Source organism: Pseudonaja textilis, chromosome 13, assembly GCF_049901715.1.
Source record: "Pseudonaja textilis isolate UNSWEBS1 chromosome 13, rPseTex1.2, whole genome shotgun sequence".
Taxonomy (NCBI): Eukaryota; Metazoa; Chordata; class Lepidosauria; order Squamata; family Elapidae; genus Pseudonaja; species Pseudonaja textilis.
This window is the reverse complement of record NC_142002.1, coordinates 7,013,747-7,028,232: the sequence shown is the minus strand read 5'-3', so window position 1 is coordinate 7,028,232 and position 14,486 is coordinate 7,013,747. Positions and strand designations below refer to the sequence as shown.

The 14,486-nt window shown below is 35.6% G+C and overlaps 1 protein-coding gene across 4 annotated transcripts in view; it reads right to left on the bottom strand.

Annotated features, from left to right (window-relative positions):
- Positions 1-3,673: 3,673 nt before the first annotated feature.
- ASB7 (ankyrin repeat and SOCS box containing 7) overlaps positions 3,674-14,486 on the bottom strand; it is a 34,933-nt gene continuing 24,120 nt past the window's right edge. For all 4 annotated transcript variants that reach the window (XM_026709326.2, XM_026709327.2, XM_087941329.1 and 1 more), the window contains one exon: positions 3,674-8,001. In XM_026709326.2, the coding sequence (XP_026565111.1) occupies positions 7,862-8,001 (140 nt within the window). In that variant the 3' untranslated portion in view covers positions 3,674-7,861. The remainder of the gene's footprint in view (positions 8,002-14,486) is intronic.

Sequence of the window (14,486 nt, the reverse complement as noted above, 5' to 3'; positions counted from 1 at the left end):
CCTGGACAATAATAGTCATTGCAATGTATTTCACTGACAACAAACAATGAGAAAAACTGAGCGACGTTTAAAGATCCCTGCAGAACCAGATAAATAATCCCATTGTGCTAGACTATTTTTTTCCTTCTTTGAGGCTTGCTTGTGGATGACTCTGCAACACATACTCACCTAAGCAACCTTGCTCCCTCACCGAAGATAAAATTTTAATAATTTCCCACGAAAACCCAGTTCTGCATTCCCCGCAAAAACCCTGTTATTTGCACATTTTTATTATGGTCAATTTAAGCTGAACTTAAAATTCCTTTTTATAAATTAAATGTTTTTGTTAAATGTGTTTGCATAGTGCAAATCACTGTTTCCATATAATTGTGAACACAGCATTCCTGTCTTCAGGAGAAAGAATAGGTAAAGGTTAAGAGGTTGATTGAGGACTGATTGTATGAATTACTTCAGCCACAGAAATCGTTTACTTTGCGCCAGTTGCATATCTCACTCTAATTTAATATACAAGGTGTCTTGTTGCAGGAAGAAACTTGAGGAGGGGGAGTTATAGACACTGCCCTGGGTTATAAACCTACTGTCATTAAAATCTTGTGCACCTTTGGCTGTTGGCCTACTTGGCATCTCAAGTTATCTCCCTCTAGGTCAGGGGTCTTCAAACTTTAAGACTTGTGCACTTCAACTCCCAGAATTCCTCCTCTAGTCATGTTAGATCAAGAATTCTGCGAGTTGAAGTCCACCAGTCTTAAATTTACCAAGTTTGAAGGCCCTTGCTCTATGTTGTGTTGTAATTGTTGTCTGTGGACAAAAAAACCAGAGTGTGAAGCTGGCAAACACTGTGAGGAGTCAATTGAAATGATAGATGAAGGTTTGAGTTGAAATCCACAAGTCTTAAAGCTGTCAAGTTTGAAGACCCTTGGCCAAAAGAGAGAACAGAATTCCAGATCCTTCTCTGTGTATATTGGGGTGAAAAAGAATTATAACTGGAAATATGGTTTTTCTGTAAGCAATGACTAAGCAGGAAAAGAATCTTGTGTTTGTAGTAGACAGCAAAGTGTAAACATCTAACGCAATTCACAGCTGCTATAAAATGGCAAAATAAATGTTGGGGACTATTTGGAAATAAACTGATAACAAAGCTATCAATATTGTTAAGTCTTTTGTAAAAAAAAAATCAGTGAGATAGCTACATTCTGCCAGCATCTCCTGGGAAATACCGTAAAAACAGAAACAGGGAATCTTGGATGAGCAAAAAATGGAAGCAATTATTTTATGACAAGAGGTAATACTACTACTCACACTTTCTTAAATTAGGGGGGAAAGCCAAATCACTTAGCTGACAGAAATGCATAAAATTATGCACTGTGGGGGAAAAAATACCATCAAAACAGTAAGAAATACATAGTGATACTTTTAAAAGATTCCCCAACATTGATCGATCTTGAAAAGCTAAACCCTTGTTAGTCCAGGCTTGTATTTTTATGGTATTTCTATTTTTATAGTATTTTATTTTTATAGCATTTCTATAAGAGATCACCAGGAAGGCTCAGAACTAGACTGAGAAGGTTTTGAGGAAAATAATTCCTCAAAGGAAGCAACTAATCAGTGCTCCACTGTTGCCAAGAAAACTTCACGACTGTTCCCATATTCTTGACCAAGAGTTCAACCTTAGTCTTCTGAAAATGATGATTAATACTCTGTGTGTATGTGTGTGTGTATGTATGTTTTCGTAGATCTTCACGGGTACAGGTATGTAGGTCTAGGTGTGTTCAGGTCTTTTCCCATGTAAGATTAAGAGTATCTTGGCAACGTTTCTGTATCTGCAGACGTAGAATACATCCCCCCTCCTAAAAGTTTAATTACACCAAAAAGCAGGAAAGTATTCATGCCTCTTTAGAAAACTCATTATCAGAAAACAAACCAATTTCTACACAATGGAAGCTAAATATATTTATGACAGTAAATGTGCCATTACTTGGATAAAATGTTCATTAGGAGGTTGCAAACGTACTGTTTCTGTAAACAACAGTATATGCATTTGGCTGAAAAAGAAACATAGGAAATACTATACAGAAACTCTTCATGGCCTGATATTAGTAAATCAGTAAGAATTGTGTAAATAGTAGAGCAGCTGACATATTGACTGTCAGGATACTGGTGTTATCTCTCTCTGTTTTAAAGACTGAGGGAAAGTAGGGAATGATTTTTAAAATTAGTCATTTTTCTGTAAGCTTTTTCAGCTGAAGTAGTGAGGAAGAGAGTTCCAGATAGAAAGCAAAAAGATAAGAGACTTGGAAGCAAGTAAAGAAGGATGAAATCTTTGGCAGTATATTAAGGCTGGCCAAGAGAGGAGTTCCTGATCTGAACCAGCAACTTTCTCCCACAGTTTATTCCAAAATGTCTCTAGAGCAGTTGCTACATAAAAAATAGAGCTTCACATGCCTTTGTGTGTGTGTGTGTGTGTGTGTGTGTGTGTGTGTGTGTGTCTGTGAGGAATTTCAATGTTTATAGTCTCTTTTAAACTAAAATCTGAATTGATTCAGGTACCATCTGAACATGATTCCCTTACGTACTAAGAGTAATTCATGTGCAGCAAGCATACCATGCCATAGTTCCCGAACTCTTCAAATCTACATCATGGTTTGATAGTGGCAGTCAGGGTCTGATATAGCAATAGCACTTTAGACTTATATACCGCTTAACAGTGCTTTTACAGCCCTCTCTAAGCAGTTTACAAATGTTAGCATAATGCCCCCAACAATCTGGGTCCTCGTTTTACTGACCTTGGAAGGATGGAAGGTTGAGTCAACCTTGAGCCAGTTAAGATTGAACTGCTGGCAGTTGGCAGAGTTAGCGTTAGCCTGCAATACTGCGTTCTAACCACTGCTCCACCACGGCTTGGTTGTTGTCCTGTCCTCTTCTCTGACAGTGTGATCATAATTGTTGTCCAGCCCCCTTAACAATGACATTTTTGTTGCTATAATTACATAGTACAAATTTGATACTGATTCATTTTTCACAGGACATGTATATTTTACCTTCCGTACCAAAGTACCTTGATTTGCCCACTGGCAATCTCGGTGAGTGAACCATGATCACTGTGCCATGGGAACAAAATAAGCTTAATAAAAACAGTTGTGATGTCTTTGTCCAATGTTGTTTTCGAAAAATATGCCACCACTGCATCCAATCTATAATCTTGAAAGAAAAGTCCACATTGGGACCGTGAGTTTTAAGTAGTTTCATAATTACAGCAATGTCAGGGCACTATATTAATTAGAAAGCTTTTAGTAAATGATGGCTCATGATTTAAATTGAGTAGTTGAACTCACTTATCATACTGGCAATTTAAACCACTAATTTAAATCCATTTATTCCATTTCTGTATTCAACTGCTCAAGTTATCAGAACACAAGTGCTTTCCAGATCTGACAGCGTCACAATTTTGATAGAGGTGAAATATCAGCTTGGAAGTAGATGATCATACTTGCTGAATCGGTGTTCAATAAATAATAAAATTAAATCATAAATCCAAAATAGTCATTTGCTAAAAGACAGGCACTGAGATGGCACTTCTCCATCTTTACAATACAAAATCTTCATGTTTAAAGAATGAATTTGGAGGGGGGGGGCAGAAGGGAGGGAGGGAGGGAGAAAGAGAGAGAGGACCAAATTTAAAAGAATTGGTAAAATTATTTTAATTCAAAATGATCCAACTGAAAGCCGTATATTACAAAAGGAAAAACAAAATATATTATGAAGTTGCTAACATGGAGAGAGCTGTGTGGAAGACGGAACAGGAGACAAAATAGTATGTTATCCTTCCCACAGTGACAGTTGAAATTTTGACCTGATCAAACCAGTCTGAGATCTCAAATTCTCTTGGTTCGCTGTAGCAACCTGACAAGCATGCGAAGAAGACACCACAGAGGAAGCCTCCATCTCAAGTCCTACAGGACTGAAATGAACAGAAGCTTGCTGGAGCAGAAAATATGACCTATTTTCTTCAAGAGAACTTTCAAAGCTTCAGGCAGACCACCGATTCCCTGATAAATAAGATTAGTACATTAGGAAGTAGCCTCAGGAATCTGATCTCCTTACACTCTTTCTTCCCCTTCTATTCTTAGCAGTAACCAAAGCTTAGTATTATGTCTATACAACCGCTGAGCGTGGTTCATTAGCAAGCCAAGGTTCACCTCTTAATTAGACTCTGAAATAAGGTTGGAAGCCTGTTTTGCATTAGTATAATAAGGCCTTAATGGGGGAAGGAATTGGGAATTTTCTGGGAAGTATGAGTGAGTGTCCTCTTATTCGCAAGCCACAATGTGTTGGGACTGAAGTTACTCCCACATGGGTGTTGTATAAAGTATCGGATATTAACAAATATTTGGCTACTGTCTTTTCATGCTGTCCTCAAAAGGACAAAGTTTTTCATTGCATGAATAATGAGTTAAGCAAAAAGAGAGAGAGAGAGAGAACAAATTACAAATCCAAACAGAAGCCTTTGGAGCAAACAAATACTAATATTGTAAATAGATTAGAAATATGATAATTAAATAATCTAGAAAAACACACTCTGCTGTACATCTATAAACATAAATATTTACAAAAAAAAACTCTAGCTATTTTCAAAAGAATGAGGTTTCTGGTTTCCTAATGATCATCAGCTTGTCCATTTCTTTGGTGTGCTTGCCAATCTCTCTTTTTTTTTATGCATCAAGAGTTGACAAACATACAAGAAGAGATAACAGGCCTAGCACGGATGCTTATATTATTATTATTTTTCATATTTTAAGCCCAAACATTTAAGAAAATTCTCATAATTTTCTTCTTATAAACTATTATACACCTCTTCAAATTGTCAGTCTAATAAAGTTGGATCAAATAAAATTTAAATCTGCTTTTTTATAACCTTTCATCCAGTTGAGTTTTCACAGAGGTATGTGTGTATGTGGTACATTCTGTCTTCTCAGCCTCAAATCAGCGCAGTACGTAGGCTGTGGAATTCCCTGAACATTAAAACTAAAGAGGGAGGGCAACTAACCAGTTATTTCATAACTCAAGTGCTTAATTTTCTTTACAACTGGGACCCAAAGTTCAACCTTCCCTCTTTGCCTTAAACTTTCCAACACAGCTTCGCAGACAGGAAGGCATGCAGGGTGGCGCTTAGTACTTTTAGAACGACAACTCAATATGCACTTCATAAAAATGAACTAGGTATTAAAACATGGGGAGAAACCCCCCAAAAAACCCCTTAAAACAAATAAATTAAAAAAAAAAGGCGTTACATATTCCATTAAATAGCTTTTTGTTAACATCATGGCGTTTATACATTTTCCGAAAGTCACAGCAGCAGCAAGACAGAATTAAAAGTCATCTTATAATGGATCTCAGCATCCGTAAAGAGAACTCTAGATCATCGAGAATGTGATAGATCAAGCACACCGAGCCAGACCTGCAAATTTGTTGTGCCAGTTCACAACTTACTTCCTTCTGGATTCAACCTGGATTGAAAGTACCTTAAAAAAAAAATGTTAAAGAGATTGACCATGGAAGGGTTTAAATGTTTCCCAGAAGACTTGGAACTTTGCAATACTATTTGCCGATGTGAAGACGGGTATTTTATTGCCTGCGGCATTGCATGTACATCTGGTATATCAAATGCATGCTTGACTTGGCTATGGCACCTTAAAAGGAAAAAATAAATTAATAGGCCATTTCAAGTAATTGTTGCATTTTTCTTCTAAAAAAAAACTGATGTAGGGAAAATGCTATTAGCCTGTTACCTTATGTACTGAGTCATCAACTTCTTGCTTGCTTATGTAAAGCCAAGGCTAAATTAGGAGCAACAAAATCCCTTCATTATCACTGTTTCTTAAAAATCCACTAAAAGCGAGAAGAGAGATCCTTACCTAAAGGGATAGTATGCTGTTCTTATGAGCTACGGATTACCTGGCAAAACTGATATATGAGGTGCGAGGTATGCCTGAAAACTTTGAAACACTCAAGCATAAGAACCAGTAGTGTTTCCGCAACAGAATCCAAGCTAAATCTGATCTAAAATCTGAACGCTCCAAGCTTCAAGATCAATGGATGTTGATAAGGGACCATCAGAATCCTATTTCTGTAATGATCTCAACTCCCGTAAAATAAGAGACGCATCTAAAATATTCACAGTAGCCGATATTTAGAATTAAGCTGTAATCAAGGATTAGTTTCAAGCTACCAACACAATGTCTTTAGAAATATCAAGGAATTACCTTCCAAGCAGGGTGAATACGGTCTTTAGAAAGGGCAAAGCAGTGATGTTAACTGTGTATTGAATATGATCAATCACCTGAGGTTCAACATACCTATGAAAAGTGAGTTATATGCACAGAATTCACATTCTGCCTATGAACTCAGTTTTACAGACCTTTCTGTTGATAGTACAGAGATCTGTGCATGCATAATTCACATTTGCAGGTATTTTGAATTGCGAATGGTTTTCACATGGCCTGAATAAGTTAAGGAGAAGTTTGCAACGGCCTAAGCTCTGTTTAGTGTCAAACCAGCTGGAAGCATGTCAGGTCAGAGGAAACAAATTATGGACCACATTTAAAAAAAATAAAAATAAAAAACAAATCGCTAGCTTGGATTTCGTTCTAAGAAAACCATAAATTAGCCTGTGGTATGAAAAAACAAAAATAACAGCTGAGTTGTGGGCTACGGTATTTGAAATCGGATGTCGTTGAAATGAAGGTGGCGATAACAAATAAATTTTAAAAACCCTTATAAAGCAGCAATTCCAATAGTAACAAACATCACATTGAGGTCAGGATAGGAATGTGTGAAACTCACATGTGTGATACAGGAAATAAAAATAAGACAGATAGATATATTGCACTTGAGGCACTATATGGAAACAGGATATGTCTACTTTGAAGTTAAATTTGTTTTCAGTCAATGCTTTTATGGATGCCCAGGTACGTGAGCAGTGTAAAACCTAATTAAAAACAGCAGTCCACTCATACTGGAATCAAAGGAAGGGTAAGAAGTTTGGACATCTTGAAGTACAATAATTATGCAAAAGATCTAAGTTGAATTTAAAAAAAAAGAATGAAGGCGGCAATGTTTTCAGAGAGCCGTTATGTCTACAACAAACTTAGAACACTCTACTTACATGCCTGAGCCATGATTTTGAAGAAAAAATAAATAAATAACCCCTGTGGGCAGAAAACTACCTTGGTGTGGAATCCGATCAATTGTCAGCACTAATGAAGCGTAAAATAGGTGCCATATTGGCCTTTTGTGTGTATGTGTGTGCCGGAATAGTGCTAGGGGGCTTAGTCCACCAATCAGTGTTACTACAGAAGGATCTGCCTATCAGATTCTCTAGCAATAAGAGAAATACAATCGCAATACCTGGCGTTCTTAAGTCTGACCCTTATTTGGTTTAGAACTCATTCAGCACTTCGCAAATATTACACATGCTATATAAGGGATGGGGAAGACTTCCTTTCGAACAAGCAACGTCCCTTCTTCATTCTTAAAAGTGATGCTTAAAAAATGCTCCCCACCCTGCAAAATAAAACCCAATCCCCTGTTTGTAACGTCATATAGAAAGCTTGAATCTTGTAAACTTGGACCAAGAATTCAACTAAAATAAAATAAAAAATTAAGACCTCCTAGCATTTGGTATAAAACAGGCCCTTCCACCTGCCCCCCCCCCCCCACAAGGAAATTGTATACCTGCTTTCTGACTTCTTGGGAAAAAAAAAATCAGAAATTGCATAGGATATACGTTGTGCAAGATGACCAGCCTTTGAAAGGTATCTGGAATACAAACTAATCCTGCTTATTGTCCAACTCTTGCAAACTGTCAGATATCATCAAATTTGTGTTTTAAGTAGTCTTTCATGACCTTGGCAATCGGTAGTTCGTCAAGGAGTCTGAGGTTTTGAAGGCCTATACACTGGCGGATTTTAATTCGACAGAGATCTTGCAAGTTCCGAGGCTGCCCTAAAAAAAGAGACAAAAGTGTTAATAAAGTCATTACCAGGCCATGAATTGTTTGTGTGTTTTTTTTTTAAAAAGGAATAATTGGAAAAAACAGTCAGGAAGAAGCCAAACTGTACAGCTGTCCCAAAACTGTAAAACAAAACTAGTTTTTTCCATCCTGGCAGGAAACATTTCACTTTTTAGTTAAAACTTTCTAAGCGGTAAACACCAATGAGTTCGATTCTAGCACTATAACCTAAGAATCCTTTGTGTGGGACACCAGGGAACGAGCCTGAGAAGTCCTTAAAAAAAAGTTAGGGACTGTACACAACAAAGGTGTACATGCCAGAACTGCACAAAAAGCAAACTCACCCTAACTGCAAAGCAAGATGAAAGCAGTCAAAACAAATTCCTCTGGTCATTCTCCATTATAAATACATGCTTTTAACGGAAATATATGGACACATACTTTACATGAACAAAAGCTGAAGTTTTGCCACTCCCAGATAACTGTTATAAGTGTGCAATGCGGAGAAACAAATGTACGTTGGCTTTTAGTAACACACCCAAACGTTAGAACTTAAAAGCATGTGTTGCTTAAGGTAGTTTCCTTGCTTGTTTTTGGAACCCCAAAGCACAGAAGGAGCACTTGGAAGAAAATGGCAGGGTAGAGAGGAAAGGCATCTACCCTTAACACTAAATTCCTCAAGGGTGATTATTAAATGTCCTGACATTTCCTCCTGATAATCTGAACAGCATTTCCCGAGAATGTGCTAATAATGGACATTTCCAGTGTTAAGCACCAGTTGCCACATCTATTGCCCCTTGGTGTCTAGAGCACTTACTCATTCTTGGATGCATCTGAATGGACAAGTGGGAAGGATTATAGACCACACCAGTGAATTTTCTTATAGCAAAATGTAAAATGTTATTAGCAATTTGGGAAAGGCCAAGAAAATAAAGAAAGCGACGAATTAAGCACTGCCTAATGACGAAGAGGTAATGCGGAAAGCTGCGGCTAAATCTGGAAAGAACCGAGTTGGATTAAAGTAGATTAGGTAAAACAATTAAAAGGCTTCCAAAGCTGACACCTTCCATCCAGAAATACAATGGTGTCAGAGTTGTAGGAATCCTGAGCCGACTTGCTCCCAGACACATTTCTGAAGCGCATGTTTAAGGAATGCTTTCATTAGTAAACTTTATCCCCTAATTTTAAAAAAAAAAGAAGAAGAAGAAAAGCATGGTCAGTGCTTATCTACCACTATTTGGGTACAATGGAAAAGGCCATTTGAGCTACGTTAAGCCAGCCCTTCTCTCAACAAAGGCAATTTTATGTACTTATAGCTATCCTGTGCAAAGCAATCTTATTTTTTCAAAGAACTAAAATGTGGGAGGCATTTTAGAGGGTCCCTGTCATGGATTGTTAGGTGAGCTTTCAACTTTTTTGTTGGTAGGATGGAGAGAAGAGGAGCACGGTAAGCTGCAGAGATTCATTTTCGTAAATGGCCCTGTTGAACAACTGTATAAAGTTGGAAATTGAGGCGGCAGCACAAGCATTAACATGAAAACACTAACATGCAACTACTTAGTACCGTCCTCCAGACAATGCCAGAACAGGGCACCGGAGTTCAGAAATTTAATCAGTATTAATTATCAGCTATTTTTTTAAAAAAGGAAGGTTAAAAGCAACTTATTAAAAAATTTTAGGCAGCTAATAGTGAAGATTGTTTTCACAACTATTAAGAAATTTACTGGCACATATGAGTTTTTATATATTCAATTAAGTGATTTATTTGCCACCAAAATCCTAATGGATGTATATATATATATTTGTTACATAAGGCTGCAAACTAATGTGATATTGAGAATACAGCAATAGAGGATTTTTAAAAACATTTTTTTGCGAAAGTTATCTTTCTTGAATTTATTTCAAATATGAAATTCACAATATATAAAACATGAACTATAAAGGGGTTATTATAAAAATAACATGCTGTCTGAACGTGGAATGGAAGGCAAAATTTAGATGGTACAGTTTAAATTTTGTTATTGATTTCAATGTCTGTGTTATATGCAGTGAAAATTTATACTTCAGTTTGATTTGTTATTCAGTCAGTTATTAATTATTAATATTTGCATTAAACATAATCGTAGAAAAATGAGATTTTGAAGGTTGAGGCAGGTGAAATTATTAGGCAGTTTGAACTAAAAGATAATGACACATACAGAGATATTAGTAAAACATAACAAATGAGAAAAATTAATTTGAGAGAAGAACAAAAATTAAAACTGAATAGTCCAGTTTTAAAAGTTTGCCTAGAATAAGACAAAAAAAATAACCTAGAGTTAGGAGCAATGATAAGAGGAAAGATGAAAGATTGGAAGAGACTGAATATAATTCTGACATAGAGTAAGTTACAGGATTTTCAACCTACATCACACAATTAGGCGATAGACAAGGATCAAAATTACAAAATGTATGATATCCATGAGGGCTACACTGGTTTAAATTAACAGATTTAAGATATGAAAATATGATATGCCCAACCAGTATTGCAAAACATTCCTATACACAGTCAAATAATTGTGACAAACTTTTCTTAATGGATGATAAAAAGATAAAATCTGATAAAAAAAAAGAAGTATAATAAATTGCTCAAAATCCATGTTGTTGTTCTCTTCTACTTCAAGGAGAAAAAGAAACAAGCTTAGTAGAAAACTACATTAAAATTCTGAAAGGCTACATGTGGATATTCAGCACAAATGTATAAACGTTATGAAATGTGACGATAGCAAAAAATATATTAAGTAATTGGCAAACATAATAATACAGTACACTAAATCTGCAAGAATTTCTATAAATGGCTATTTATCTTTGGATCAAGCATGAAACCAGATATCTTTAGTTTCCTTCACTATTTGTGTTTTTGTGAGACCAGTAATAATAGGCTTTGTAGAATGTTAATAAAAATGTTGCTAAATACAAGAGGTTGACAGTAGTGCTACATAATAGAAAAAATAAATTTTGATTTATCGACAAAAGATTGAAATACTGTGCATATATTTTTGAACATAAATATTTAATTCTTCCAAATCCGGATGGGTAAGAGTCAAGATCACAACAAAAACAAAAACAGAACAAAGCTAAATTAAATCAGAGCAAAGTAGCAACTATAAATTGCAGAACTAAGATGTGAGCAACACTCTTAAATTCCCTTTATGCTTCCGCTACCCAAAAGGAAGCGTCTACCAAGAAATTAAATATCCTTTTGTTTGTTTATTTGTTTCTATTAATTATTCTCTGCTTGGAATTATCTCCCTTCGTAGACTTGTAGCAAATAAAATCAGTTCCCTGGCTTGACCCTTGCTCTCTACAGCATGAAGCATGCCCACTTTGCAGAAACATTTTAGCTGACGCCTATATGCACCCCTGCACAAGACATATAGGGAATCTATGCTCACCAAAGTACTTGTTTCAGGTGCCAACTGGTGCAGAATTGGGAAAGCTCAGATTCCTTACTTAACCTCAAAGCTAAGCCATTTTCTCCTAAATCAGCGTCTTTTACAGTACTTCTTAAGGTTTAACAAGGATGAAAGGAACAGGAGAAATGGTTATGTGCCTGCCTCCAACTTTCTCGGACAAAGTGATATTAAAAATGTAATACTAAAATATAATGGATTGGATTAGTATTTCTAGAATGTGCACTGGACGATTAAATTCACAACTTCAGCAATGCTGGAAACTCTCTCTCCTCTCTCTCTCTCTCTCTCTCTCTCTCTCTCTCTCTATATATATATATATATATATATATATATATATATATATATATTTGTTTTCATAGATTTTCACAGGTACAGGTATGTAGGTCTAAGTGTGTTTGGGTCTTTTCACACTTAATCTTACACTGGAAAAGACCCGAACACACCTAGACCTACATATACATATATCTCTATATATAAAAATACAAACATCTATATGTATGTTTTATGCTAAAATACTAGTACACCGTTTCTTGATTCTGTTCAAAAAATTTAAATGGTATAAATGCATCCACAGGTCAACCTTCCGTATGACTGTTTGTGATTTTATGTGGAATTTAATAGTTCAGCAAAATTCTAGACCAACGAAGGCGGGGGGCACTGAAACTGCTAATTTCAGTATATATAGATTTTCTTTTACCAAAATATTGCCCAAATTAATTCTAACCTGTTAATTACAAAAGCAAAAACAAGAAAGAAAAAACTCACAATGAGAAAAAAATGAAACAAAAAAAAACCCCTTTAATATTTGTACTGGTGTTGTTTTCTTCATATCTAGCAATCTGCAAACTACTAGTGAGTTCTAGTATACAGTAGTGGATTTCTCTCCCTCCTCCCTGGCTCCCAAAACATCAACTTTTACTTGTTTCTTCATGTTTACATAACCAAAACACTGTAACATGGCATAAGATTGGGTTTTTCTTACAGGATGGCAACCAAATAAATTGAAAATCTAAGACCCAACCATCTGAACTTCTTCTTCTGCCCTCTTAGGCATCTCCATAACCTAATTTCAAAAGGTAAATTGTCCATTAAGGAGATAATAGGAATTAAGAGTACCAAAGAAAAACATTTATATTTTCACATACTCATAATTGTATTTATTTTCTTTCCTTGATTTGGACTGTTCCTTTATTATTTTAATTGTACAAAATTAATCATTAAAAATTATATCTCTAATTGCCATATTAGTTGGGAAAATTGCCTGTTGTGGCTTTTCAATATAATAAAGCTTTTTATTAGAAAATCAACCTATTCCCAGGCACATTACTTCAGCAAGGAAAGCCAGGTATTTAACTTTCAAAAACATATCAAAGCCTCATTGAAAATGTTTTAAAATCATAAACAACTGCAGTACGTTTGCTCTCTGTTTATAAGATTTATATTAATTAAGATAATTTTCCACTTATCTTTCTTAGACTGGATATTCAGATAGCCACAAAGTTAGGCAGAACAAAAAGTTTTGGAGCTTCGAAGGGACCAGAGTGCAATTGTAACTGCTTTCAGGAGCATCAGCAGCATTTATGAGGCTATTTTTTTTTAAAAAAATGAATATAATGATATGTTACATCTAAGATTGTTTTCTTCCATGTAAAAGATGCTCCTTTTCTGTTTATGTTGCTTTTTGATTTATTTTAAAGAGCAGTTAATTTATTATGCTATTTTGGTTTTTCACAATTGTCAACAGAGGGAAAAGGCACTGTTGCAAACAACTAGAAATGCAAACATTTAGATTGATGTTTCAGTACTCCTAAACACTCATGGAATTCGTCCTAAATTGTTAAAATTCAATATTGAAAAACAGAATAACTATTTAAAAAACCCTCAGGCACCTACTGTACATTGGTCTACATTCCTATTTCCCTTTTCCTGTGCACAAATATTAAAATAAAGATGGAAAAAAATAGGATTTCTTTGTATTTTTTAAAGCAGCACCGCTATGATACAGTGATAGTACTGACGTGCAGTACCAGCAATACTCATTAAATATTTGTGAATAACTTGATTCCAACTATGCTATCTCTCTAACTTATTCCACAAAAGTTCTACCGGAACCTGGAGAAATTCTGATGGCATTTCAAGTAGTTTGTGCCTTTTTTTTTCCAGAAAATGCAGTTACCACTGGGTGTGTGTGTGGGTGTGTGTTTGTGTGTTCTTTAAAGGTCTAGAAAACCCCCTCGATCATCTAGAAAGCTCAAGGTGGTGAAGCAAACAAAACATGAGTGGATTGGAGCTGATGGATAATGAAAAAGTAATAAGGCCAAGGATGAGATACATCAGATAAAGAATGAATGGGTTTATGCTTGCCAATGAACGTTACAGATAGAAAGGCAATGTATCATAAATAGTATGTGGTATGTATCAGATGATAGAAAGGTGATGTATCAAATATATATATATATATATATATATATATATATATATATATATATATATATATATATATATATATATATATATTTTTCTCTCTCTTTTTGCTATAGAAGAGAGAATCACATGAATATATGTATTTAGAAATCCCCTCCCTCTGTAATGCATGTTTTTGCTCTGGGGTACATATATTGCTTGTTTTCCAGAGTATTGTCTATTTTCTTTCCATAAGATAGAAAGGATATTCCCCTGCCTGTTTTACATTTTGGAGAAAGTGAAAACTATTCCCTTCAAACAAACAAAAACAGACTTCAGGGAGGAATGTATTGTTTAGACAGCAGGAACTGCTGGGGAGGGGAGGATATGCCTCCCCTTTAATTTTGGGAACAAATTACCTTTCCTTGATGACTAGAAACCCCCTGCTTACAATTACGGCAGTTGCATGAATTTTAAAATACCGCCGAGGACCCCAAAAGATTAAAACTGCCTGCCGTATACAGGGCACATTGGCACATGTCTAGGTAACACTTTTTGATAGGTGTCTAAGAGTTCAACTTCAAACCCGGTTTCGGTAATCTGCAGCTGAATTTGACTGA